This window comes from Garra rufa, chromosome 3 (assembly GCF_049309525.1).
Source record: "Garra rufa chromosome 3, GarRuf1.0, whole genome shotgun sequence".
NCBI classification, from domain to species: domain Eukaryota; kingdom Metazoa; phylum Chordata; class Actinopteri; order Cypriniformes; family Cyprinidae; genus Garra; species Garra rufa.
Window position 1 is genome coordinate 23,755,087 of NC_133363.1, and position 25,187 is coordinate 23,780,273.

General features: G+C 36.8%; 1 protein-coding gene and 3 non-coding genes across 7 annotated transcripts; all 4 read left to right on the forward strand.

The window, feature by feature from the left end:
• Window positions 1-12,479: 12,479 nt before the first annotated feature.
• On the forward strand, window positions 12,480-23,832 carry ncl (nucleolin). 4 transcript variants are annotated; one of them, XM_073835832.1, is made up of 16 exons: window positions 12,480-12,608; window positions 14,456-14,554; window positions 14,840-14,972; window positions 15,057-15,209; window positions 15,305-15,454; window positions 15,532-15,669; window positions 18,072-18,155; window positions 18,337-18,460; window positions 18,555-18,691; window positions 18,875-19,001; window positions 19,087-19,217; window positions 19,318-19,447; window positions 20,737-20,879; window positions 20,959-21,085; window positions 21,310-21,608; window positions 23,178-23,832. In XM_073835832.1, exons 1-16 carry the CDS (start codon window positions 12,591-12,593, stop codon window positions 23,228-23,230), a joined length of 2,046 nt encoding a protein of 681 aa, XP_073691933.1. In that variant the 5' UTR covers window positions 12,480-12,590; the 3' UTR covers window positions 23,231-23,832. The 4 variants fall into 4 exon arrangements, with proteins under 4 accessions (XP_073691933.1, XP_073691935.1, XP_073691934.1 ...); XM_073835834.1 differs by having other exon boundaries at window positions 21,310-21,596; XM_073835833.1 differs by having other exon boundaries at window positions 15,060-15,209.
• LOC141332567 (small nucleolar RNA SNORD82) lies at window positions 18,200-18,267 on the forward strand. Its single transcript, XR_012355344.1, has one exon. It is a non-coding gene; the product is annotated as a small nucleolar RNA SNORD82 (small nucleolar RNA).
• Window positions 21,117-21,248, forward strand: LOC141332558 (small nucleolar RNA SNORA75). Its single transcript, XR_012355335.1, has one exon. It is a non-coding gene; the product is annotated as a small nucleolar RNA SNORA75 (small nucleolar RNA).
• On the forward strand, window positions 22,655-22,786 carry LOC141332559 (small nucleolar RNA SNORA75). Its single transcript, XR_012355336.1, has one exon. It is a non-coding gene; the product is annotated as a small nucleolar RNA SNORA75 (small nucleolar RNA).
• Window positions 23,833-25,187: the final 1,355 nt, after the last annotated feature.

Consider the following 25,187-nt stretch of genomic DNA (forward strand, 5'->3'; position numbering starts at 1 on the left):
AACTGTTTTCTATTTGAATATATACTCAAACGTAATTTATTCCTGTAATCAAAGCTGAATTTTCAGCATCATTACTCCAATCGTCAGTGTCACATGATCAGAAATCATCCTAATTTTATAGGCTAATAATAACAATATTAATATCCTCAGTGTTGAAAATGTAACGTTTTTTGTGGAAATACATTTTCAAAATAAATTTAATAATCACATAATTTACTTGAAATCTATTAATAAATGTCTTTGCTGTTTCTTTTAATCAATTAAATGCGTCTTTACTAAATAAAAAAAAAAAAAAGTTTTTTTTACAAAAAGTTTTGAGCTGTAGTGTATATATTAAACTATTTTTTTAAATATATATATATATATATATATATATATATATATTTTTTTTTTTTTTTTTTTTTTTCCAATTTACTTGTATTAAATTAATATTCATCATTACTTCAACAGTTTTGTCCAAAACCATGGCGAAAACAAATTTAGCACACGTAGAAAATATGACTGTTAACCTGTAAAAGACTAAATTAAAGATTAAAACCTATAATGTGACATGCAGATTATGAAGAAACCTGTTTCGTGTGTAGTATCAGTAGCGCTAACGGCCTTCAAGCGGCAGATCTGAGAAACGCGCTTCAACTGCCATTTCAAATCCAACGCCGCCATCTTGTGGCCACTGATAATCTCCTATAAAAGACTCCTCATTGGATTTGTTGAGGACATCGACCTGTTACATAGGAGAAGAAGATGGGATGAGATCAGTCAGATTTCAGAGTGAAATCGGAGTCAACATCACGTTTTGTTTACAGGGTTTACAGATTACCGTATAAGAACCGAAAAACGTGTTCTCTAACGTCTTGTCGTTGTCTTAATTGTGTTTGTAGCATATTTGCATCGTCTCATAGGCTAGAATTATCAAATTCATTCACTGGACATTATTAAAGTAGAATTTCACGCATAGCCAGAAATAAAAGTGTTCTCATCATTTACTCACCCTTATATTTTCCTAAAACTGACTTTTTTTTCTTCTGTGGAAAATAAAAGGAGTTGTCTTTTGTTGGTGACCAAACCATTTTAGTTCCTTTTGACGTCCGTTGTGGACATGAGGTGTCATTTACTAATTATTGCGTGTATTACTGAAATGCTATTTAAACGTACAATTAATATTATTCTTCTGAGACTAAAATTTATGACTGCTGCTCCTCCTAGAGCTTTAACTCTCCAAACTCCAAACTCAGGCCAGATCTTCAGACTGATCTGACTCCAGTTGCTGTATGTTTTCTAACTGATCGGACTTACGCTTTTCCTAAAAATGATGATTGAAACTGGGGAAAATCCCATAGACTTCCATTGACGGAATGTTCAAATGAGCCAAGACTATTCAAACTCCAACTGACAAAACTCCCACAATCCTTTGAGATTCAATTAACCATATGCATGGATAACTTCCTTGTTTTATCCAAGCCAGGGGGGTGTTCCATAAAACAAGTTTACCAAATAAGTCAGGCTTATTTGGTAAACTTGTTTTATGGAACACCCCCCAGCTCAGTCATTTCCGGTCAACTGTACTGTGCCATAATAGGAGTGTACTTTGCTTGTTTTCTCTTCATAATCCATTCACATTCGAAGAAAAGTTTTGTTTGTCTATAAGGACCAAACGTCCATGTATACCGTTTCAAGAATGACCAACGCGAGTTAAAAAAATGCAAATAAATTGGCTAAATATGCGCCAGTCATTGCTATGATTGACAGCAATAACTGGATGAAACATCTCCAAAAAAAGAGCTGTGCATTAAATGATTCAGAGTAACAAATCTAAACCTCTGTTAATTCTCAGTAAGAGCTTCTCTAAAGGTTTGACAGAAGTCAATCTGGTTAGTAATGAGTGAAGCTGGTGCTGCTGTTTGTGTTGTTTAATTAGATCTTGAGAGATTTAATGCATTGTTTTATTTCAGTTGATTTAATCTAAGGCTGTGGCTGAAGTCAGTTGAGGTTCTTGTGTTTCTCTTTCCATTGGTGATTCTGCTTGTTAACAGCAGGTGTTCATCATTAATGGTCAATCATCACATAATTATCTGCTGAACTCCAACACTGTGTCAATACTACTTGAACACTGTGTAGGTCTAGTATGAAAACACATGAACACTGAGAAGTGCTTATTTAACACTGGGAACTATATTACATAAATCTTACCTGTTTCATTCACATATGACTGACACATACGATTCACATTAAGTTTATTACTATGTTTATATTAAAACTATGTAATCTAAATGGATGGAAAATGTGTATGTAATTTAATTACATAAAGTTTATGTTTAGACCGAAAATTTTTTATTGTCAAATTCATTAACTGGACAAAAGCACAATCTTACTGAAGTATAATTTGTTACACCTTCACCTATTGAAAGCAGATAGCATACATACATCTGCAAGATGTCTGTTAAAGATCTCTTGATCTGGAAAGCATCTGCTGTGTACAAACGTCTGGCATTGCTTTAAAGGTTGCAGAAGTAGAAGATCTGCTTACCAGTGCTCAGACCATACGCCGCACACTGCAACGAGTCGGTTTGCATAGGCGTCCTCCCAGAAGGAAGCCTCATCTGAAGCTGGCTCACAAGAAAGCCTGCAAACGGTTTGCTGAAGACAACCAAGAGCATGAATTACTGGAACCATGTCCTGTGGTCTGATGAGACTATGCACTGTTAACCAAATTCTGACAGTGACATACGATTTTCTATAAAGACTGTAGAAGCAATGCATTCTGGGTAATATTCGTCATTTTCAAGAAAGCACCCTACAGGAATATACTGCGAATTTACTGAGCTCAAAGTAGACACTCCCTATACCCTCCAAGATCATACCACAAGATCACACCCTATACCCTCATTCACTATTCATGACATTAGTTTACTTGACCGAGTAAATAAAAAGAAGTGAGTGAATTCAGACCCTGATCATAGCAAGCAGAATCAATGAAGGACAGAGAAACAAGCAAAAAACACAAGAACAGCACCTGACTTCCAGCTTCAACTTTAAGACACTTTCACACGAAGTGTGAAACCAGTTTAGTTTTATTGAAAATTACAAGTCATAATAAAGTTAATAGTTACCGTTATTGAAGTCCATGTTTGTTTTAGTTGTACCCTTGATTCACACCATGAAAAACTATTTTTATTGTTATTATTATTATAATTTATATATATAACATTTTGTACTGCTGTGTTTCTTAGATGCTTACAAATATCTAGTATCTCAACAATGGTGACAAAAGTTTCATGCCACAATGCATGCTGGGATAAAATGAAACTCCCAGCATGCACTACAGCGTGAATAAATTATGCAGCTGCATGGTCTTACTATTTTCTTTATTTGCCAGTATTGTTTTGTTTCTTCCAATTGTCTTGTTTCTTTCAATTATTTTTGTTTCAATTTGTTTATTTCTAAGCAGACTTAAATGAAATATGTGCTAAGGTATTGGTATGTTCATGTTAAAAATATTGGTTTATAAACTTAATTGACAGTTGGTTATAGGAAGTCGGTTTTTTAAATCAAATTAGTTAACATGGGTTTTACTTTAGTCCAGGGGTGTCAAACTCAGTTCCTGGAGGACCGAAGGACCCCAAACACTACTGGATTAACTGTGTTGAACAAAAGGAAAACATCTAGTCACAGCTGATAGAAAGTTCTTGCATAATTATGAACAGTGGTTGAATTGTAAAAAAGAAAAAAAAAAATCAAGGGATATGGTGATAATTTAGGGGAATTTTTGTCAATGATACATTTTTTTTGTTGAGTTTTTGTGTTTGCTTTTGTGCTCTGTTAGGCTTGTCATGGATAAATAAATATGACACTAAACGTTCAGTAGGTGGCAGCAAGTGTCTATTTTACAGGATTTTTTTTTTCGTTTGCTAACACCATTGTTCAATGCTGAAGCCACATTTTTTTTACACACTGCATTACCAACATGCATCTTGGCCAAACAGCTGATCTTACCTCAAAAACTCACAAAACACCTAATATAGCTTGTTTCATCACAACACTGGAAACAATTCTCATTCAGAAAACATACATTTCATTCATAACACACTGATCTAAAAAAACACCAACAACAGGGAGCATTACATAATCGATGAACTTCTATCTTTGAAGTTTGAATAATTTGTCACATAGGTATTTCATTATTGGATAAGAATAACATCGTTTCATTTTACTGACTGTATTACAGCACAAAGAATGAACGAGAAAAGCAGCATTTCCACCCTATTTCTTTATATACCAAAACAAAAAGCAATCAAGATTTACAAAATTTCTTTAAAAAAAAAATAATAATAAAAAAAATAAATAAATGTAAAAAGTTAAGAAAAATATATGTATATAAAATAAAATAAATTCTGAAGCAATAAAAAAACAAAAACATCATCAGTCTATGAGGTACTGTATGTGCAGTATTGGAGTCCCAGCTACTGCAGGAGACCTTTTTGTGTGGAATTCTCTGTTTCTCACACAATCATAAAGACATAAAGGACAGGTTAATTGGAGACTGTGAGTGTGAATATGAATATTTCAATATAATTCCTGCAGAAATTGACCATTTGCCATTGTTCTGATTTGAATGTGTTTTTATCAGTTTTGAAAGCAGTGTGTTAGCATTTGGGGAAAAAAAAGTGTTTTAAAGGTTGTGGAATATGACTGACAAAAGTGTTCATGGATTTTGAGAAATGTGGTCATTAAATGCATTTTGTTCTAAAAGCAATGAAAAATGGTTCACAAGTTTGTTTAGCATAGACTTCTGTTTGAACAGTTTTGAAAATGTAGCTTCGGTCTTGAACAATGCTGTTATCAATTGAAAAAACAAACTGTATTTATAAGGAAATAGGGTGAAATGATGTTTTTTAGGTCAGTATCTTATAAATGAAATGGATTTTTTCAAAATGAGAACTGTTGTCAGTGCTATGGTGAAACAAGCTTATTTTGAAACCTATATTAAGTGTTTTGTTGGTGTGAGTAAATTTTGGAGGTGAGATCAACTGTTTGGCCAAGATTCATGTTGGTAATGCAGACTGTATGAACAGTTCCCTCTCTGTCGTTCACTCCGATGTTACGTCGAGTGACATATTTGGGATCGTACTTGAGAGACCTATCACCGCTAAGTTAAAGAGAAAAGGCCAATGAACATTGGCGAGTGGAATTTGCATGCCTAGCCACTCCCCTATACATATGGGTATATAAAATAGCGGCGTGCATTCTCTTATTCAGATTTCTGCAAGAAAGAAGAAAAGAAGTTGATGTCTTCAGGCTGCGTAGCCAGCTTCTCTTCACAAAGAGCAGCTGGTGTCTTTGCACTCCAGCGAAGTTCTGCCCTTGAGTGCATGAGTTTGCCTGGTTAAAAGCAAGGGAGATTTGAGGATTATTGATTAGCTGGCCCCGTATGTGACTTACGAGCTGCGTTCGGCCCCAGTCCTTTCCTCCCGGAAGTGCATGTAAAGCTCACCAAGACGTGGAAGGCTCCATGGCCATTTATCCTGCTTGTATGCAGCCTGGGGGCCTGGCTAGCACTTCTCAGTCCGAATTGAAGTCGCAAGACGCCTGCCCAGGTTTAGAGGCGTCTTTTTCAGTCTGTCCGGTTGACACAGATGCCTCTGTCCTGCGTGCAGAGATTGCAGTTCTCCTGGCCGGTCCCTCCAGTCGAGATTTCATCGTACCCAAGAAGAACTGTGGGTTACGATCTATCCTGGACTTTCAAGTACAGAATTGGTCCCTACACAGGCTACCGTTCAAGATGCTCACCTCAAATTGCATTCTTTCATGCGTACGTCACCAGGATTGGTTTGCAGCCATCTACCTGAAGTACACATACTTTTCACGTCTTGATCTTGCCTCGACACAGACCTTTTCTTCGGTTTGCTTTCGAGGGTCAGGCATATCAGTACAATGTCTTCCCCTTTGGCCTGTCCCTGTCTCTCCGCATTTTTACCAAACTTGCGGAGCACTAGTCAACTACCTCGCATGTCGCAACTCGTCTGCCATCTCCTCCTCTGGAATCCAACGTGGCTCAAATCGCTGTGCGCTGTTCATATTCCAGGAGAGCTCAGTCGTGCAGCCGACAGCTTTCACGACAGCTCACCTCCCTGGAGAATGGCGACTCCACCCCCAGGTGGTTCAGCTCATCTAGAGTCAATTTGGGGAGGCTCACATAGAGCTGTTGCCTCCCAAGAATTACTCTCTGACTAAGGCCCCCCTCAGCAGGGACACACTGTAACATAGCTGGCCCCGAGGGCCCCTCAAGTACGCCTTTCTCCCAGTGAGCCTCCTTGCACAGAGGAGGATGAGGAGCAGGTTCTGCTGGTTGTGCCTCACTGGCCCACCCAAACCTGGTTTGCTGACCTCATGCTTCTCGCAACAGCCCCTCCCTGGAAGATTCCCCTGAGGAGGGACCTTCTTTTCAGGGGATGGGCACCATCTGGCACCCGCGCCCCGTTCTATGGAACCTACATGTGTGGCTTCTTGATGGGATGCGGTAGACCTCACTGGCCTTCACTCAGGCTAGAGCCCCCTCCACAAGGCAGGCCTATTCTCTGAGGTGGGGTCTATTCGTTGATTGGAGATGCTTGATCGGAGTGGTGCTTTCCTTCCTGCAGGAAAAGTTGGAGCGGAGGCTGTCCCCTTCCACTGTGGCAGCAATTGCCGCATATCACGATGCAGTGTACAGCTCGTCCCTAGAGAAGCATCACCTGATCACCAGGTACCTGAGAGGTGCAAGGAGGATAAACCTTCCTAGGCTGTACCTCATCCCCTCTTGGGATCTCTCCGTGGTCCATGGAGAGCTCCCTTCGAGCTGCTTGGTTCAGTTGAGCTGAAATACCTGTCGCTTAAAGGAACACTCCACTTTTTTGGAAATAGGCTCATTCTTCAACTCCCCCCCGAGTTAATAAGTTTATTTTTACCGTTTTGAAATCCATTCAGCCGTTCTCCTGTTCTGGCGATATAACTTTTAGCATAGCTTAGCATAGATCATTGAATCCTATTAGACCAATAGCATCGTGTTCAAAAATGACCAACGAGTTTCCATATTTGTCCTATTTAAAACTTGACTCTTCTGTAGTTATATCGTGTACTAAGACAGGCAAAGCTGTGAGTTTCTAGGCAGAGGCAGAGTATTATCAGAAATGAGTTCCCAGCTAGTTTAGCATTTGCACATGTGCTGCGTGGTATTACTCCGCCTGCTTCGGCCTTATTACGGCAGCAAACTTCCTTGACTATTACGCCGGAATGGGAGTGTAGTTCCTAATCTTATCAGCCTAGAAAATTGAAGCTTTGCATTTCCACGGGTCTTAGTACACGATATAACTACAGAAGAGTCAAGTTTTAAATAGGACAAATATGGAAACTCATTGGTCATTTTTGAACGCGATGCTATTGGTCTAATAGGATTCAATGATCTATGCTAAACTATGCTAAAAGTGATATCGCCAGAACAGGAGAACGGCTGAATGGATTTCAAAACGGTAAAACTCAACTTATTAACTCGGGGGGAGTTGGAGAATGAGCCTATTTCCAAAAAAAGTGGAGTGTTCCTTTAAGACCTCACTCCTCACTTCCATTAAGAGGGTGGGGGACCTGTGGGCTGGGCGACACCTTTGCGAGATTCTATAATCTCTACGTTGAGCCTGTGTCCTCCCGTGTGCTAAGGTAACATCAGGTAATTTGCGGTGGCCGACTCGGTGTCGGCTTGCTGCACCATTCCTTATGGATCCGTGCGCCTTTCCCCCAGTTGTTCCTCTTTTCATTAATAACAACAAATGGAATACTTTTTTATAATCCGCCTTTTTATGTCAATATAGTAGAATATTAAATCAATGTGATAAACAAGTTAGGTCAAAGGTAATCTAAAAGTAATCCAGAAGTAGTCTGATTACATTACCACAAATGTGTAACATAACGGATTACGTTACTAGCTACAATTTTTGTCATGTAATTTGGAATCAGTAACGGATTACAATTTGTAAGTAATCTACCCATCTCTGTATATAGGATACAGAGATCACGCAGCTCACACACAAACATCCAGGAGCAAAGAAACCTTGTCAACACTGCCCTGTGACTTTTATTAATAGAATTTTTTAATACTGAATTGTTACATTATATCTTCCACCAAATGCTTACATTTATGGGTCTTCTTCAGTGTTGCCAAGTCCTCTATTTTCCAGCAGAATTGGGTTATTTTAACACTGTTGCCGCAGTTTTTTTTTTTTGTTTGTTTGTTTTTTATGTCTGTGGGTTAAAGCGACCCCAATAACCTGATATTTAGTCATTGGAATGCGAATTTTAGCAGGGGAACCCAGCCACAAAACGTGTATGCAGTTGGGTGGGTTTTGTCTTGAAAACCTTGCAACACTGGTCTTTTTGTTTACTTGGGCAGCTATGTTGTCGCTTTTGGTGTTTGACCTGCTATCTGGCCCTTCCCCCTACCCCTATGCCTCCAACCAAAAAAAAGTGAGAGACCCCTACCACTGTATAGGGGTAGAAATGGCATTGGGCCTTATTTTCTGTCAAAAGACTTTTTCTCCTTACCCTAGACAGTCGTCTTTCAGATCTGCACTAGTTGGCTTAAACCTGTGCAAAACGATGCTATACTTATGCAGAGTTTTTCAGAAAACACTGAGCAAATGGGATGTGTGAAAGGAGGTAAAATGTGTTAAGAGTTTTGAGAAACGTGCCTTTGTTTAGAGAACTGTAATGGATTGAAAAAAAGGAGCCGAATGAAGCAATTATAGTGTCAGCAATTGAGCTGTAACTTAGTTAATCTACATCTGATTCAACCAACAACTTGAAGTAACAATTAAACTAAATGTATGATTAAAAACAGCAGAAAACCGTTTGATATTCATGTATAGCATGTTGTATTTAGGGTGCTGCATTACATATCCAAAAACATGGTACCGTTTTTTATCAAAGTAATTTGTGGTAACTTTAAGTGCTTTAGTGTATATGCCAACATTGTTATAAGTATTTTGTTCGAACATTAATTTCATGATTTAAACTCAGAATTGCGAGATATAAACTCAAAATGGCTATATAAACTCAAAATTGTGGTATTTAAACTCAGAATTACGACAAACTCAGAATTTAGATATTTGAACTCAGAATTGTAAAATACACTCTGAATTGTGAGACTTATACTCAGAATTGAGAAATATATTCAGAATTATGATGTAAACTCAGAATTAAGAGATATAAACTCAGAATTGCAAATATAAGTCAGAATTTAGATATTTAAACTCAGAATTACAAGATATAAACTCGGAATTGTGATATAAACTCAGAATTACGAGATATAAACTCAGAATTTAGATATTTAAACTCAGAATTGTGAAATATACTCCGAATTTTGATATAAACTCAGAATTACGAGATATAAACTCAGATTTGCAACATATAAACTCAGAATTTAGATATTTAAACTCAGAATTGTGTAATACTCAGAATTTTGATATAAACTCAGAATAACGAGATATAAACTCAGAATTTTGATATAAACTCAGAATTGTAAAATTTACTCTGAATTGAGAAATATATTCAGAATTGTAATGTAAACTCAGAATTAGGAGATATAAACTCAGAATTGCAAATATAACTCAGAATTGCGAAATATTTACTCAAAATTGTGATATTTAAACTCAGAATTGCAACATATAAACTCAGAATGTAGATATTTAAACTCAGAATTGTGAAATATACTTAGAATTGTGATATAAACTCAGAATTACAAGATATAAACTCAGAATTCCATCATATAAACTCAGAATTTAGATATTTAAACTCAGAATTTAGATATTTAAACTCAGAATTGTGAAATATACTCAGAATTTTTATATAAACTCAGAGTTACAAGATATAAACTCAGAATTGTGATATAAACTCAGAATTTAGATATTTAAACTCAGAATTGTGAAATATACTCAGAATTTTGATATAAACTCAGAATTATGAGATATAAACTCAGATTTGCAACATATAAACTCAGAATTTAGATATTTAAACTCAGAATTGTGTAATACTCAGAATTTGGATATAAACTCAGAATTACAAGATATAAACTCAGAATTTTGATATAAACTCAGAATTGTAAAATTTACTCTGAATTGAGAAATATATTCAGAATTGTAATGTAAACTCAGAATTAGGAGATATAAACTCAGAATTACAAGATATAAACTCAGAATTGTGATATAAACTCAGAATTACATGATATAAACTCAGAATTTAAATATTTAAACTCAGAATTGTGAAATATACTCAGAATTTTAATATAAACTCAGAATTGCAAATGTAACTCAGAATTGCAAAATATTTACTCAAAATTGTGATATTTAAACTCAGAATTGCAACATATAAACTCAGAATTTAGATATTTAAACTCAAAATTGTGAAATATACTTAGAATTGTGATATAAACTCAGAATTACAAGATATAAACTCAGAATTGCATCATATAAACTCAGAATTTAGATATTTAAACTCAGAATTGTGAAATATACTCAGAATTTTTATATAAACTCAGAGTTACAAGATATAAACTCAGAATTGTGATATAAACTCAGAATTGTGATATAAACTCAGAATTACGAGATATAAACTCAGAACTGCATCATATAAACTCAGAATTTAGATATTTAAACTCAGAATTGTGAAATATACTCAGAATTTTTATATAAACTCAGAATTACAAGATATAAACTCAGAATTGTGATATAAACTCAGAATTGTGAAATATACTCAGAATTTTTATATAAACTCAGAGTTACAAGATATAAACTCAGAATTTAGATATTTAAACTCAGAATTGTGAAATATACTCAGAATTTTTATATAAACTCAGAATTACAAGATATAAACTCAGAATTGTGATATAAACTCAGAATTGTGAAATAAACTCAGAATTTTGATGTAAACTCAGAATCACGAAATATAAACTCAGAATTACAACATAAACTCACAATGTAGATATTTAAACTCAGAATTGTGAAATATACTCAGAATTGCAAAATATTTACTCAAAATTGTGATATAAACTCAGAATTGTGATATAAACTCAGAATTGTGATATAAACTCAGAATTACATGATATAAACTCAGAATTTTGATATTTAAACTCAGAATTAGAAGATATAAACTCAGAATTGTGATATAAACTCAGAATTACATGATATAAACTCAGAATTGCAAATATTAACTCAGAATTGTGGTATAAACACAGAATTACATGATATAAACTCAGAATTGCAAATATTAACTCAGAATTGCGAGATATTTACTCAAAATTGTGAAATATACTTAGAATTGTGATATAAACTCAGAATTGTGAAACATTCTCAGAACGTTCCCTGCAGGAGTGCTGACATACAGAAGCGATATTAGAGTAAAGAGGTTAGAAGAACATTCTGCAACCTTTAAAGAACTTTCAGGGGACCTTCTAGATACATAAATAGAATGTTCCCTATTGGTTAGCCAGGAAACGTTCTGAGAACATTGTGGGAACGCTCCCCTAAACTAAAGGGAACCTTCTATTTATGTTAAGAAAACGTTCCTGGCTAACCGACAGAGAACGTCTGGGAACCAAAAACTAACGTTCCCAGGATGTTCTGGGAACCAAAAAGAAGGAATATTAGAAGAAGCGTCTGTAATTCTGAGTTTATATCTTGTAATTCTGAGTGCATATCTCACAATTCTGAGTTTAAATATAAAAATTTTAAGTTTATATCTCGCAATTCTGAGTTTACATCAAAATTCTTAGCTGGGCAGCTACTATGCTTTATACATAATATGAACATAAAGTAGTGGTAGTTGTAGTAGCTAAAAACAAACTAGCCGTGTGATCAAATTCATTAAATCATTTTCCAGTTGAGCATTGCTAATTTATATTCAAACATGAACATCGTTTGTAAAAAACACAGATAATGTTTTTATCATTAGGATATTATGCTGAATAAATAACAAAGTGTGGTTGAACATGTAAAGACAACACTGATTTGATTAAACGAGACATTTTTATCTGACCATAAGTCTGATTTACTCAGCAATCACTCAAAATGATTCACACGTGTTTTGCTACGCTACAAAGATCCGGATCCGAGTCGAGTTCGAGAACCGAACTGCAAAGAACCGAAAGTTTGGTCATAGAAGCTCTGGGTCATATAACAGTCTTTATTATGTCTTGACATCAGTAGTTTTTTGCATTATTGTTTCAGAGGTTGTTTACTTTATGCGTGAGAATGCTCGTTTACTCTACGTAAATCGCCAACACATTTAATTATAATGTGTTGCTGTGACCCACGTGGTGCAATTACGCCGTGAAGACATTAAAGATTCACTGAATCGAATCAAAACGAACGGTTCAAAAGAGCCACTTTGCGGAAACGATACGCTGAACATCATTGGAGGGCGGTCTCAGTGGGCGGGGCTTTTCCGGACGTACTAAAAGCGTATGAGAGCGCTCTTTTCTGTCCTGTAGAGAGAACCACGTGTGACTGAACGGTTTTACCTGCGCCACTCTCTCTTTATCAGCTTTACTGTAAAACCAACCTTCAGTCATGGTCAAGCTTGCCAAGGTATGATATCTGCAAACATATTCTTAAGGGTGTATTGTCTTGTTTTAAATGTTATAAGTCAAAATACGAAATGTTCCGTTTATGTTTTTTTGTTTTAAAGCCTATGGGGTGAAGAAGGCCCATATGTGCAACACATGCATGTCGATCAAACTTGTTTATAGCTTTGCAAATGTAAACCTAAAGAGTGCAGTTGACTTTATATTTTTAAATTCTACCGTCTAAAATGCGTTGAGTATTAATATAATATTCGTTTTTACTCATTATCTAGTTCACAAGGGCTGACCACGCTTTTTCCTGATTAGGCCTCAATGGAAACGCATGAGATGTACTTTAGCTAATGTTTATTTGAGACGTTTTGTCTTGGTGTAAAATCAACTGTCCTTAATACGCGATGTTTTTTGCGATTTTAGCTTGTCGTGGTTTCGCGCTAAATCGCGTGTTCGCCATGTGTGCCGTGTAGCAATGTTTAGCTCGATGCTAAACCGCCTCCATTTTGGGTCTTTGAAGCCAATGAGCGGACATTTAACACGCTGCATTAAACTTGGTCCTGTTGCTAATGCACATTAACGTTAAATGACTTGCACGATTATTTTTTGTGAGCATAGCACGAGGTTTTCTTAAACTAGCTTTCTATGTTGGATAGAAAGCATGTGGGTTTTCCACGTGTAACGTGAACCCCACGTGGGTTCGTCCACGCGGATACGTTCACGCTTTTTAAATGGCCATTCCAAGACTGTTATAATTGTATAAACTTTAAAAATTGAACGATTTGTATTTAAGTGAGTTAAAATAAATTATTTAATGCAAGTTTCGTAGGAAAAACGTGCTTTGTCAAAAATCCGCCGCGCACGAGGCTTGTGCAAAGTCGCAAGCCTTTTGAATTTTCAAAAATGTTCGAAAACTATTAAAAGGATTTTAAAAATAACGTTTGATAACGCATTTTTCAAATAAAAGCGACCACGTGGTGTTTTAGGCCACGCCTCCAAACATTTGCCATGTTTTATTCAAGCCCTCAAGGTATATTTAATAGTTTAACTTGTTAAATTATTTCTACTGGTTTGATGCTTGCTATACATGGATATACACTTTTATATGATGATTTAATTAATGCATGCCTCCAAACAGCCCTTAAATGTATATAAATATTAACCTAAATTATTTTGTAGAAACGAGTCGTGCTGAGTTCTAACTAGGGCTACTCGATTTGGGCGAAAATCATAATCACGATTAACACCATTAAGATTGGGTCCGCAACTTTATGTTAGTGATAAATTTAAAGATGGCAAAAAAAAGTGCTTTTTGAAGGAAAAAAAAAATACTGAGTGCAAGTCTAAAATAGTCTAACAAAACTCTTTTTAAAACAACGTAGAAACAAATCATAAATGAAACCTATTTTATGAAATGCGCATTACAAGTTTCGAAAGGAGTGCAATGATTGTTTTCATGACCATTTGAAGCCGAAATCAAAACTGAATTGATTAATTGAACAGCCCTAGTTTAAACTGTCATTATTTACAGAAATTTCTGCCTCGCATATTATTACATTGGGAAGTAATGTGATAAAACAAACCAAAAAAAAAAAGTGAAACTAAACTACCCATTTGCAAACACTATCAACTGCGCTTTTAGCTCTCAACTTGAATTATTTAAGTTTGGTGTTTCGAATGGGAATGCAAAACTATGTGATATTGGTGTTAATGCTAAAGCGAAACTGAAAGTTGTTTAGGAATATGTCGCAGCAAACTTTAGATAATCAAAGCACAAGCTTGTCTTTCAGAAAATGGTAAACCACAGCGGAAAACTTGACTGTTTAGTCATCAAATCAACTTCTTTTTGGGTCTTTGCAGGCAGCTAAAAAGCAAGCGCCGCCAAAGAAAAAGGCACCACCTCCTAAGAAAGTAGAAGAAGAATCTGATGAGGAGGAAATGGAGGACGAGGAAGAAGAGGTGAGGAATCAATCTATATGCACTTTTTATTGATGTCTGGTTTGTTAGGATTGGACAAAAATTGGTTGATATGCAACTGTTTTAAAATCTAGAATCTGAGAGTGCAAAAAAAATCAATTTTGAGAGAATCGACTTTAAAGTTGTGCAAATGAAGTCCTTTGCAATGCATATTACTAATCAAGCATTAAGTTTGGATATTTACAGTAGGAAGTTCAGAAAGTATTTACTTAATATACTTAATTTTAACCTAAAATTGGTTGCTTAAAATCAATTTTAATTCGACAGGCGCCACCAGTTAAAGCTGTAGCAAAGAAGAAGGCCGCTCCGGCGAAGGCAGTGAAAAACGGAAAAGCTGCTGCCAAGAAGGTTGAGAGTGAGGAAGAGGAGGATGATGATGATGACGAAGATGATGAATCTGGTAAGCAGATTAAATTCACTTTCGGTTTTCCCAGTGCTGTGTTCTCAATCAAAATCAACCTCAATTTTAAAATTTTCCCAATAGAAGAGGAAGAACCACCTCCTCCTCCAAAGAAGGCCACACCGGCTAAAGCAGCCGCCAAGGCGGCTCCTAAGAAGGCGGCCCCTGCCAAGAAAGCAGCACCTGCTGAGGAGGAGGACGACGATGATGATGATGACGACGACGATGATGATGATGGTATGAAAACTTTTCGGCATTTTGTTAGTAATTCATATGGATTTGAAGATGATATATTGTTCCAATAACTCTCTAATGATTTCCTGTCTTGATAGATGAGGAAGAGGTGCCACCACCTAAGAAGACACCTGCAAAGAAAGCCGCACCGGCAACAAAAGCCGCACCAGCCAAGAAAGCAGCTCCTGCAAAGAAAGCCTCCAAAAAACCAGCTGCTGAGGAGGAGGACAGCGAAGACGATGACGATGGTGTGTATGACTGCTTTATGAGTGTTGGCATTTGATCAATTATCTGTGTATTTATCTAAAATCTGATTCATCTTTAGATTCAGAAGAGGAAATGGACACAACCCCTGCGCTCAAAAAGGCAGGAATGGTGAAAGCAAAGGATGATGAGGAGGAAGAGGATGATGACGACGATGAGGAGGAGGATGATGATGAGGATGATGATGAGGAGGAAGAAGGTATTACATGACTAACTTTAACAAACCACATTGTGTAAAAAAAAAAAAAAAAAAAAAAAAAAAAATAGTAAACTGTTTGTTTTTAAAGGAACACTCCAATTTTTTTTAAACTCCTCCCGAGTCAATAAGTTGGGTTTTACTGTTTTGAAATCCATTCAGCCGTTCTCCTGTTCTGGCGATATCACTTTTAGCATAGCTATGCATAGATAAATGAATCCTATGAGACCAGTAGCGTTGCATTCAAAAAACCGTTTCGATATTTGTCCTATTTAAAACTTTTCTGCAGTTATATTGTGTACTAAGACCGGCGGGAAATGCAAAGCTTCAATTTTCTAGGCTGATAAGATTATGCCTCGTTTCCACTGAGTGGTACGGTACAGTACGGTACGGGTCGGGTCGGAAAACCATGAATTGGCTAGCGTTTCCACTGCCGACAGTACCCTTACTTGATAGGCGTGGTGTATGCCGGAAAGTAGTGATAACGTCACTTGATAGACGTGGTGTATGACGGAAAGTAGCTTGACATCATTCTCGCGCAAAGAAGAAAGCTAAGACCGCAAACATCAATGGAGGACATTCGCGAGTTATGTTTCGCGGTGGCATTGTTTTGCAAGGTGTTGTGTGTGTTTTAAAAATGGCGCCTCTTGTGTTGCGTTGTCGTTCTGTAGCACGCGCAAGTGACGATTCTCTGTCAACCAATCAACGCTCTGCAGTGAGTCTAGCTCCACCCTTTAGTACCGTTCCACTGTGCTAGGTACCACAACGGAAGGGTACCCAAAAAGTGGTACGGTACAGTTCGGCATTTTGGTACCATTCACAACTTTTGATAGTGGAAACGCAAATAAATGCGTACCGTTCCGTTCCGTACCGTACCGTACCGCTCAGTGGAAACGAGGCATTAGTAACTACACTCCCATTCCGGCGTAATAGTCAAGGGAGTTTGCTGCCGTAATATGGCCGAAGCAGGCGCAGTAATATCTTATCAGCCTAAAAAATCGCATCTTTACATTTTCCGCCGGTCTTGGTACACGATATAACTACAGAAGAGTCAAATTGTAAATAGGACAAATATGGAAACTCGTTGTTCATTTTTGAACGTGATGCTATTGGTCTAATAGGATTCAATGATCTATGCTAAGCTATGCTAAAAGTGATATCGCCAGAACAGGAGAACGGCTGAATGGATTTCAAAACAGTAAAACTCAACTTATTAACTGGGGGGGTTATAGTTATTAAAAGCAATTAGAACATGTTTATCAGGAAAAGTGTGTTTTTTTTTTTTTTTTTTTTTTTTTTTTTTTTTTTTTTTTTTTCCAGTGATTCTGTATAGGTAATAGTTTTAAAGTAGCTTGTGTAATTTAATTTTGCACAATTTGAAAAACGTATATGAAATTGTTGATAATTAGTTGATTAAAATCCTTAATTAAGAAGATTGAAGATTTACACCCCTACGTTTAAGATGGCAGTACTGACATACAGAGATTCCAACTATAAACAAAAAGCATAGATCTATTTTAAGAATGTGAAGTTGTGAAGGTATATTGGCACAGAAGAGGAATTTGAGAATTGAGAAATGTAGATCGAGAATCGTTTTGGAATGAGATCCTGACTCCCTCAAGATTTCCACCCCTAATGTTCTCCTAATTTATCAATGGTGTCTTTTTGAGTCACAGTATGTGACCCTGGACAACAAATAGAGGTGCAAAGGGGTGGAATATTTTTTTTTTTTTAAATTTTTGCTAACTTTTCATTGGAACTTCATCTGGGGAATTTTGGAACACTTAACTGGAATTTTACAAATTAAATTTGGAGAAACTGTATCATAAACCAATGTAAACATTTTGTTTGATCATAAGCTGACAGGTATGCGAACCAATATTAATTTAATATTTAATTTTGCTGTTTGCATGTGATTGAGCAATTTGAAGGGTAGAAATTTAACTGAAATTGCATTAAATCTAGTTCTTTTAACCAAGATTATTTTTCTCAACTACATTTAAGTTCCTGCAATTTTGCAAACTCCGTTTATTCCCATTCATTTGTTAATTCCCATGGAAGTTTTCCAGTCTTGAAGTTTCCTGGAATTTTTCAACTCTAATTATAAAACCAATCATAGGGGTCAAATTTTTTTTCTGAAATTGGGATTTATACCTCATGAATAAGTTTTCAATTGGTGTTTGGTTGGGATGGGACAAAATTTGTCTGAGATGCAACGATTTGAAAATCTGGAATCTTGGGGTGCAAGATAATCTAAGTATTTAGAAAATCACCATTTAAAGTTGTTTAAATGAGTTTCTTAGCCATGCATATTACCAATCAAAAGTTAAGTTGATATTTATCGTAGGAAACGTACATGTTCATGGATAATCTTTAATTCACCTGTTCCTGGTTTTGTTCTTCAGAAACCCCCGTCACTCCAGCGAAAAGAAAAGCCGAGGCCAAAAAAGAGATGGTTCCATCTAAAAAAGCCAAAACCGATGGCGAAGGTGAGACTTTAATTCTGCTTAACGCTTCAGTTCTTGTGCGTTAAACTACATGTGATGATCACAAGGGACTTAATACTGAAATATGTGATGTCACCTTGTAATTCTGATGCTGGCTTAAAGAGATGAGAATAGCTGTTTCTTTGACTTGGTACGGGGAACTTAATTTGCTTTGAATTTTCAGCTTTCAGCCTCTTCATTGGCAAACTAAACCACTTTAAGGACCACGACGAGCTTAAGGCCGGGATTGAGAAGTTCTTCTCAAAGGAAGGGCTTGAAATTCAGGACGTGCGCCTTGGCGGCAGCAAGTAAGGAGAAGATTGGCTTCCAATTTTATCCTGTTTTAGTCAACTTTGTTGTTGGCTTGAATTCTAAATTTAGCCTTGTTTTGTTTTTTTGAAGGAAGTTTGGCTATGTTGACTTTGCATCAGAGGAAGACATGCAGAAGGCTTTGGTCCTCAATGGCAAGAAGTTGATGGGCCAAGAGGTGAAAATCGACAAAGCCAGAAGCAAAGATGACTCTCAGGAAAGCAAAAAAGGTAAGATCTCCTACCCCTGCCGCTTCAAGCGTAAATCCAACCAGAAATGATGAGCTTTTCACTTTCCTGAACTCTCATGAGGGCTTCCTACCCGATAGTCAAGTGCTGATCTGTGGCTTTCTCTAATGTGATACTCAACTGTGAGCGCATAGGCGCTAACTTTTTAACCTTCTTTTCCAACAGAGAGAGATTTACGCACTTTGTTTGTGAAGAACCTGCCGTTCAGCATAACCGAAGACGAGCTGAAGGAAGTCTTTGAGCAGGCTGTTGAAATCAGAATACCAATGGGCAACGCTGGCTCTAGCAGAGGGTAAGACTAGGCTATGGCTGTTTATGTTGTAAAAAAAAAACCTCTTAAACGCATGCTTGACTGACGTCCTCTTCTTTGGGTACAGAATCGCCTACGTCGAGTTCAAGAACGAAGCGGACGCTGAGAAAGCACTGGAGGAGGCCCAAGGTGCTGAGGTTCAAGGCCGTTCTATCATGGTAGATTACACAGGAGAAAAGAGTCAGAAGTCTAGACCTGGTGAGTAATTGTGGATTTTGTCCGGTTTGGATCTAGATCTGTTGTGGACTAATTTGACCATGAATGTTAATGGCTTTTTTTTTTTTTTTAACTACTTTAGCCCCTTCTCAAGCAAGCAAAGTCCTCGTTGTGAACAACCTAGCATTTAGCGCTACCGAAGATTCCCTCCAGAGTGTGTTTGAGAAGGCCGTGGCCATCAGAATACCACAGAACAACGGCAGAGCGAAGGGGTACGCCGGTTGATTCATTAATGCAGTCAAAGAGGTGTATGTTGTTGACTCGAATGGTCAGATTCTGGGACGTTCGGGAGTCCTTTAGAATTCAAATTGTCAGGTTCCAAGAAGGTATGGGTTAATTTAGAATGAATTCAAATGGTCAGATTCCATGAACTTGCATAATCACGACAGATTGAGTTGATTCTAAATAAGGTTACACAATCCCTTACAATTGATTCAAATGGGGGGGGGGGGGGATTTCATGAAATTATGGTTGTTTTAGAATTAATTCAAATGGTCAGGTTCTAGGAAGGTAGGGGTTTATTTAGAATAAATACTGAAGTTATGAGATGAGAATTAATTCAAATAGTTTGATTCCATGAAGTTACAGAATCCTTAATTCAAATGTTCAGATTCTTAGTTATGGGTTCATTTAGGATCTTTCAGATTGGCCAATTATTACCATGAACTCTTATCATTTAGAATTTATTCAAATGACCATTTCAGGAAGTTGGGAATTTATCTAGAATAAGTCAGATTCTAAGTTAAGTTCTAAGCATTTGAAATTTAAAATTTGTTGGATTTTAAGAAGTTATGGGTTCCGTTAGAAACGATATGTTCCGTAAACTTGCAGAATAATTTAGAATACATTCAAATGGTCAGATTCCATGAAATTGCCCAATCCTTTTGAATTCAAATATAGCTCCATGAACTCTTATTTAGAATTTACTCAATGTCAGATGGAAAGTTAGAGATTAATTTAGAATAAATCTATTTCAGATTTTAAGAAGTTGTAGGTTCAATTAGAATTTAAAATTAATTCAAATTGTCAGATTTCAATACGAAATTAGTTCAATTTAAATAGGTTCCGTAAACTTGCAGAATCATTTAGGATTATTTCAATTTGTTAGATACCATGAACATACAGCGTTCTTTAGAATTAATTTAAAAGCTCGGATTAAGAAGTTATGGGTTCAGTTAGAATAAATTAAAATTGTTCCATGGAGTTGATTTGAAACCTTTCCAAATGATTGAATTCAAGTTAATGTAATCTGAGCATTTGAATAAATTCTAGATGTAGTTACAGAGTCCCTTAGAATTTATTCAAATGGTCAGATTCCAGGAACTTAATCGCACCAGTTTTCTTTCCCTATGTCTAAATTGGTTGTGCATTTAAAATGATATTCCCATTTTAAAAAAACAAAACTAATAGCCCTTACAGGCTGAGTTTAGCCACATTGTAGTTGACATTTTGAACTTGGAGTTTGGTCTATTGTGTGTCCCCTTTTTATTTGTGTCTTCAGATATGGGTTTTTGGAGTTCGAGAACATGGAGGATGCCAAGGAGGCGCTGGAGAACTGCAACAACACAGAAATCGAAGGCAGAAGTATCAGATTGGAGTTCAGTCAGAACGACAGAGACCGAAGAAGTGGAAGTGGAAGCTCTGGTTCGTACATCGCTTCTCATTTACACAAGTCTTGGCATTGTCTTCCACGAATGCTAACCGCTTTCCCCTTGGTTTGCAGGACCCACAAAAACCCTGTTTGTCAAAGGCCTGTCAGAAGACTCCACAGATCAGTCTCTGAAAGAGGCTTTCGATGGAGCCGTCACCGCCAGAATCGTCACAGACAGAGAAACCGGATCATCTAAAGGGTACGACAGTGTTCGATAATTAACGTGTTTGTTCTTCTCATGAGCTCCTCTCTGTCAATCCAGTGGCGGTGTACGGATTCGCACGAGAAGTAGATTAATATTCACAGTCGAACAGGTGTTTCCATTTATATTGGGACACGCCCATGTCTGATGTGAGACATTCAGAACCTGCTACTTTTTTTTTTTTTCTCCGAATGTTTGCTTAATACGGTTTCCTCCTTTAGGTTTGGTTTTGTAGACTTCGATAGCGAACAAGACTGCAAGGCAGCCAAAGAAGCCATGGAGGACGGAGAGGTTGACGGAAGCAAGGTCACTCTGGACTACGCTAGGCCCAAGGGCGAGGGTGGCCGAGGAGGCGGAAGAGGCGGCGGCAGAGGTGGATTCGGAGGACGCGGTGGTGGACGGGGTGGTTTTGGCGGCTACGGCGGCGGGTTCGGTGGCCGAGGCGGCGGCGGTAGAGGTGGCGGCTTCAGGGGAGGACGAGGAGGAAGAGGAGGCGGCGGTTTCAGAGGTGGGCGAGGCGGTAGGTGTCAATCAATCTGAATATAGAATACAGAGTTATACCAAAGACTATAGAATACCCAAGACATGTCACTTGTGTAGTTTTGAATGGGGAAAAATGCAACGCTCATTATGGCCGCGAAGCCCCGCCTTCTTAGTGAAAGAGCCAATAGTTGATTAGAAAAGTCAGCGCGTCACCGCAGCTGCTGTTAGAAGTCCCGGTTGCTATAGAAACAATCGGCGCTCTAAGACGTGCGCTCAGTACTGCGCATGCGCACTGGCTCATCTAGCCGGAAAAATGAGCGTTTTTTCACGCTATTGGAGCACAAGTAACCATATTTATGAGGCAGTTCTTGTTAGATTTCATTGGTGATTCCAAATTTGAAATTTAATCATAAGTTTGGCAAATAGTTTTGGAGAATTTGGTGTTTCCCCATTCAAACAGATAGGAGCTGCACTTGTATGCCCGAGAGGCGTTTCAAAGATGGCCGCCGAGTGACATGTCTTTGGTTATACAAGCATTCATTTTAAGTTGGCTTGAGAAATACAACTTACTGAAATGCTATTTAAACTTAGTTATTCTTCTGAGACTAAAATTATCAACTCCAAGAGCTGTAACTCTGCACCAAACTCAGCCCAGATCTTCAGACTGATCTAAGTGGATGTGCTATATCTTTTCTAATTCATCGAAAATGGCGATTTAAAACTGGGAAAAATCCCATAGACTTGGAATGAAACTCCAACTGTCAAAATTCAAATTTAAACTGTCAGAATCCCTTGAGACTCAATCAAACTTCCCTTCTATTAACTATTTCTAATATATTCAAACTCTAACATTGTTAGCATGATTTGGATGGATAATCATGCTAGCAACTTGCTAATCATGCTTGACTCATGCTAGAAACTTGATTAGAAAATTGCTAGCATGATTACAGTGATAGAAACATGTTAGCAACTTGGTAATCATGTTAAACGCATACTACCAATATGCTAATCATGTTAGAAACATTAGCAACGTAATCATGCAGACAGAGAGACCGGATCATCCAAAGGGTACAACTGTGTTTGATCTTCTCATGAGCTCCTCTCTGTCAATCCAGTGGCGGTGTACGGATTCGCACGAGAAGTAGATTGAAATTCACAGTCGAACAGGTGTTTCCGTTTATATTGGGACACGCCCATGTCTGATGTGAGACATTCGTTATCTGATACTTTTAGAATTGATTTAAAACATGCTATTAACTTGGTAGCTGTCTTAAACACAGGCTACCAGCACAACAACTAACAACTTGGTAATCATGCTAGCAACTTACCAATCATGCTAGAATCTTGTTAGCTAACTATATCAAACATTACGCTTTTAAAACGACTTAACTATTTCAGACTGATAACCGTTTAAACCTTTTCAAACTTTCTGGTCCAACTTTCTCAAGCCAACTTCAAAGTGTGTATTATTATTATTATTATTATTATTATTATTATTATTATTATTATTATTATATATATATTTTTTTTTTTTTTTTTTTTTTTTTTTTTTTTTTTTTTTTTTTTTTAAATCTAGTTTGTAATTGAACTTGTCTCCCTCTTTCAGGTGGACGCGGTGGATTTGGAGACAGACCACAATCGAAGAAGTTTGACGACTAAGTCTGTAACTGAACTGTTTCCATTTGCTTAAATCCACTTTGTCAGAGCGTTTCTAGGACATTCCAGAAAGCATCAGTAACTGTACAGTGACCCCCGACCCCTTGCTTCCTTTTAACTGTGTGAGTTCTGAAGTGTCCCAACCATCCCGCGTGATAATTAAATGTGAATGTTGTAATTATGCTCTGCTGGTTTAGGTACATGTTGTACATGCAACAGTTTGACATCTTTTTTTTTTTTTTCTCTCTCTTTTTTTTACTTTGTGTATCTCTTCCCAACCCCACCCTTTTTTCCCCCCTCCACCCTGAATTTTATTTAATTTTCACGTTTTAAGTTGGCTGTAGGTGCAAGTTTAATGTGCAGTACCTTTTTAATGTGCAAAGCATATTGTAACATATACATGGAATTGACGCCTATTTAGTATTTAGATTTAAATCTATTTGAAATATTTGAATGGGATTAAGATGGTCAAGAAGTGTTGTTAGGCTAGTGTCGAATTTATGTGCAAACTAAATTTGGCTTGTGACTGAGGGTTTTGCTCTTTTTCCAGTTCAGATTTTTCATAATGTAAAGAACCATTTTGATTAAACATGGTTTTTAAACTCCTTGGTTTGTTGTGATTTTGAATTTGTTTTATGTTCTCGTGTTTGTGCAGATGAGATCTACAGAAACTTGTCAAACTGACTTTTTTTTTTTTTTTTTCTTTTCTTTCTTTCTTTCATGTTAAGATTTATCAAAATTGACTAGATCAAAATGGATATGGAAAATGAAACGGATTTCATGGAGGGGGGAGGGATTAAAGTTTCTTTTGGTTTTATTAAGCTGTGGTCAGGTGTTCTTTTCTTTGTGTACTGATTTGTCTCATTTTAATATGGTTAAATTACTGTCAGGATTTTAAAAATAAAAATAAAACTCAGCTTAAATTACTTTTTGGGAAAAGTAAAGTGTTAAATACTTAGTACAAGGTAAGAAAATTATTTGGTTACACATGTAGAAATTACTTGAATTTAGGAATAGGATTGGCAAAGGACCAAGAGTCAGGACTCGAACTCAGGTCACTAGAGGTGCAGTTACACCTCTACTGCTCTAACCGCTAGGCTATCAGAACTGACAAAACTGCTTTTATAAAGCTTTTGAAATGAGTAATGTTTGCTTGTTAAACAGAATATATTGAATATAAAGACATCGATTTAATGTCGATGGTAAATGTCAAACGAACTTTAAAATTAAAGGGCACTTATTTGTGTCATCTATCCTGTTAAATTATCTAAAGATGTATTTGAAAACAATGTTTTTTTTCTGACAGAGCTAACAAAAGTGGGTGCTAATGCTTCTGTTGATCGAATTTTTGGTTCCCAGGACGTTCTGGGAACGTTAGTTTTTGGTTCCCGGAATGTTCCCTGTTGGTTAGCCAGGGCTGAATTATTCTACACTATATGTTAGATTTCTTATTCGCTAATATCTAAGATTATAAGTACACCATACCATACAATGTACCAAATAACAATGACTTCAACAAAATATTGGACTTTAAAAATGTGTATGACATTAAAAACGAATATTTATTTGACTAACTAGGACAACATTACATTTGGTTCTTACCACTGAATTAACGATGATGTGCTTCCCTCTTTTGGTCAGTAAACGAAAACGTCTCGCTTAACATGTTCCCTTTAATTAGTGTGTTAAATCTCCCTGAAATAATATTTACTCGCGTATATATATATATATAAATTAAGTAATTATCCATTAAAGAGATAAATCAACGAATGTCAGTCAATAAAACGAAATGACCGTTAATTTTTAAATTACCCGAGCGCGCGGCTTTATGTGGAAGGCTGGAGAAGCGCGTGCAGATCAGAGGCGCGCAGTAATGTTAAAGAAATATTATCATTATAATGCGATTTGACCACTTTGATGTGTACACTTTATTAAAAGCTTATTTCGGACATTAAATTTT